At 48.1% G+C, this 2653-nt stretch overlaps 1 protein-coding gene across 1 annotated transcript in view; it reads left to right on the top strand.

The window, feature by feature from the left end:
• Positions 1 to 2653, top strand: part of LOC109486739 — a gene marked incomplete at its 3' end in the record, with an annotated part of 11307 nt that overhangs the window by 5939 nt on the left and 2715 nt on the right. The window contains 3 exon segments of the mRNA XM_019790626.1: positions 6 to 575; positions 578 to 658; positions 867 to 1055. Of these exon segments, the coding sequence (XP_019646185.1) occupies positions 6 to 575; positions 578 to 658; positions 867 to 1055 (840 nt within the window).

Raw genomic sequence — 2653 nt, 5'->3', positions numbered from 1 at the left:
ACAACCCTTACTTCTGATGGATGCATTCAAAACGGTCTTTGAGCACGAACCAGAAGAACTGCTTGACTTCGGCAACCCTGTGTTCAGCGAGTTCGGACACTTTGACAGATTCAGCTTCGCCCGAGCAAAACGGGACTTTCTGGGGCAGGCTGTTCTCTCGCGAGACATGCTCGACTGTCTTCTGTCAATCTTAAAGGTAGATGCCGAGGTTGTGGACGCCCTTATCGGCCTCATGAAAGTCTTCGGCCTCTGCTTCTCCATGCGACCCCGCAAGAACCAGGATATGAGCGAACTCCTCCGTTTTCCCTACTTCCTGCAAGAGGAAACATTTGAAGACTACCAGGAGAACTGGCCCGTGACGCTCCCCGTCGGAATGAAACAGATCGAGATAGAGTTTCTCCTCCACAAGCTCTGCCCCCCGGGACTGTTCGGAACGCTGTGTGCGAAGATCAACCCGTACGTGGCGCACCGGATCGACTGGGTGAACGGGGTGTACGGGCGAGCGGACGGGAGGCACCTGCTAATCGTGCGGGAGATCCTGGACGACCACACCAGCGTAGCGATCGCCGTGCGGGGACGAGGGACGACGTGACCGGGCTGTGGCGACTCCTGGTTCCGGTTCTGAATGAGATGGAAACTCTGCTCAGCAGCTGGCCAGGTAGGAGGAAGATAGTTAGGAAATGTTGTGGTTAGCTGCCATGTTTTCTTCGTCTAAAAGTAAATGCTTTCTTATGACCACTTTTGTTGTGGTCGCATTTTGAAATCAACCTTTTAAATTCCATGCCTATTCAAATATTATATTATTTCATAGCCATCAATATTGTGTACTTCAGACGGTTTCATTATGTCGATCTTTCATCCTTCAGGACTACGCTACGACCGTTTCGTGGTGTGCCCAGGATGCCTTGAGACCGGCATGCAGTACCCTCAGCGTCTGGACGGGGGCATTCTGAACCAGGCCCACGACAAGCGGACGGCCCGGATCGTGTGCGAGGGCTCCGGCAACAACGGAGAACACCTGGTGGACCCTAACCTGCTCTTCCCGCCATCGTCAGGTATTTTGTTCCATTATCCACCACACTCAAGAAATTAAATATCAACCACTCTTTATACTTCTTTCCTGGTCGCTCATGTTTTTATTGTGGTTGCAATGTTCTGTACATTAAGATCGAGTAAGACTTCTTCTTGCCTTATGACATATTTACTGAGTGTTCTCATCCTCTGCCGTGCCCCTTTCTCTTCCCAACCCAATGACGACTCCAGGAGAACATGTAGAGGACTACGACCTGTCTTTCTCTCCTCCGTCGTTTGGTAGGTGTTTCTGAGTCCCTAAACAAATTCAATATGTCCAGCAGCTACCCTTCTTTGGGGGTTGTCTGTGGGTATGGGTTTGTGCATGCTTGAGACGGTTTAAGGGAGAGTGACAGGTGAATAGTTCGTTAGAATTGATTGATAGGGAGGTCAAGTGTTAAGGTGGCTCAGCACGCGCCAGGTGTGGGGCAAGTTGGTGGTACGTGGAGGAATTCAGGAAGTGGTGGACTGTGTGTACTAGTGCCCGAGAAAATTACGTCATACATTGCGCCTTCACCGTTATACGAGGGGTGTTCAAAAAGTTCTCGGCCTCACCTAGAAAATAAAGGTCAAACTCCTATTCTTTGGTATAGCTGTATACTATGACGTCTTACATCACTGCACACAAAAATTCAAATTTTTATATTCATTAATAAGCACGTGACGCCCCATGAAAATGGGGCGGGTGAGGGAAAATCACAAAATGGCCGCAACAGACGCGTGAGCTCTGATCAAGTGTATCGATAAAAAATGATGTCTCCTAAGGACATCCATGAAGACATGGTCAAGACACTTGGTGATGACTCCCCTTCTTATTCAACTATAAAGAAGTGGGTTACTAGCTATAAGCGCGGCAAGGAGAGCACAAAAGATGAACATATGTCAGGATGCCACAAATCAGCACCACGGACAATCCAGTTGAGGCCATCCATCACATGGTAGTGAATGACAGATTTGAGACTGGCCAACATGTAGCAGGTTCTTTGGCCTGTGTTATGACTCAGTTCACAATGTTTTGTCGAACATCCTGGGGATGAAAAAACTGTCTGCATGGTGGGTGCCTCTAATGTTTTTTGAACATCAGAAGTTAAACAGGCTGGACATTTCAAGGAACGAATTCAGTCCAATCCATGCAATTTCCTCAAAACATTTGTAACCCAAGAAGAGCTGGGTTCACCACTTGCAGCCCGAATAAAAACAGCAGAGCAAACAATGGATGAAGAATTTTTCCCGGCCCCCCAAGAAGTTTTAGAGAGTTTCGTCCGTTGACAGGGTTTTTGCCTCTGTTTTCTGGGACGGTAAGGAAGTAATCATGATTGACTACCTGCGAAGGGGTTAACGCATCAATGGAGAGTACTATTCAACAGAATTGCGACAGTTGAGTACAACAGTCAAAGAGAAAAGGAGAGGAAAGCACCGAGCTGGCGTGATGAAAATGCACCTGTCCTCACAGCACATGGTTCAGTGGCAGCAGCAAACGAATTTGGCTTTGAAGTCTAACCCCACCCTTCCAATTCACCTGAACTAGCACCCTTGGACTTCTACCTGTTTCCTAAACTCAAGTTCCACTTATGTGGTCAAC

This window comes from Branchiostoma belcheri, unplaced genomic scaffold (genome assembly GCF_001625305.1).
Source record: "Branchiostoma belcheri isolate BF01 breed outbred unplaced genomic scaffold, Haploidv18h27 scaffold83, whole genome shotgun sequence".
Classification (NCBI taxonomy): domain Eukaryota; kingdom Metazoa; phylum Chordata; class Leptocardii; order Amphioxiformes; family Branchiostomatidae; genus Branchiostoma; species Branchiostoma belcheri.
This window is presented reverse-complemented; position numbering and strand designations above follow the sequence as displayed.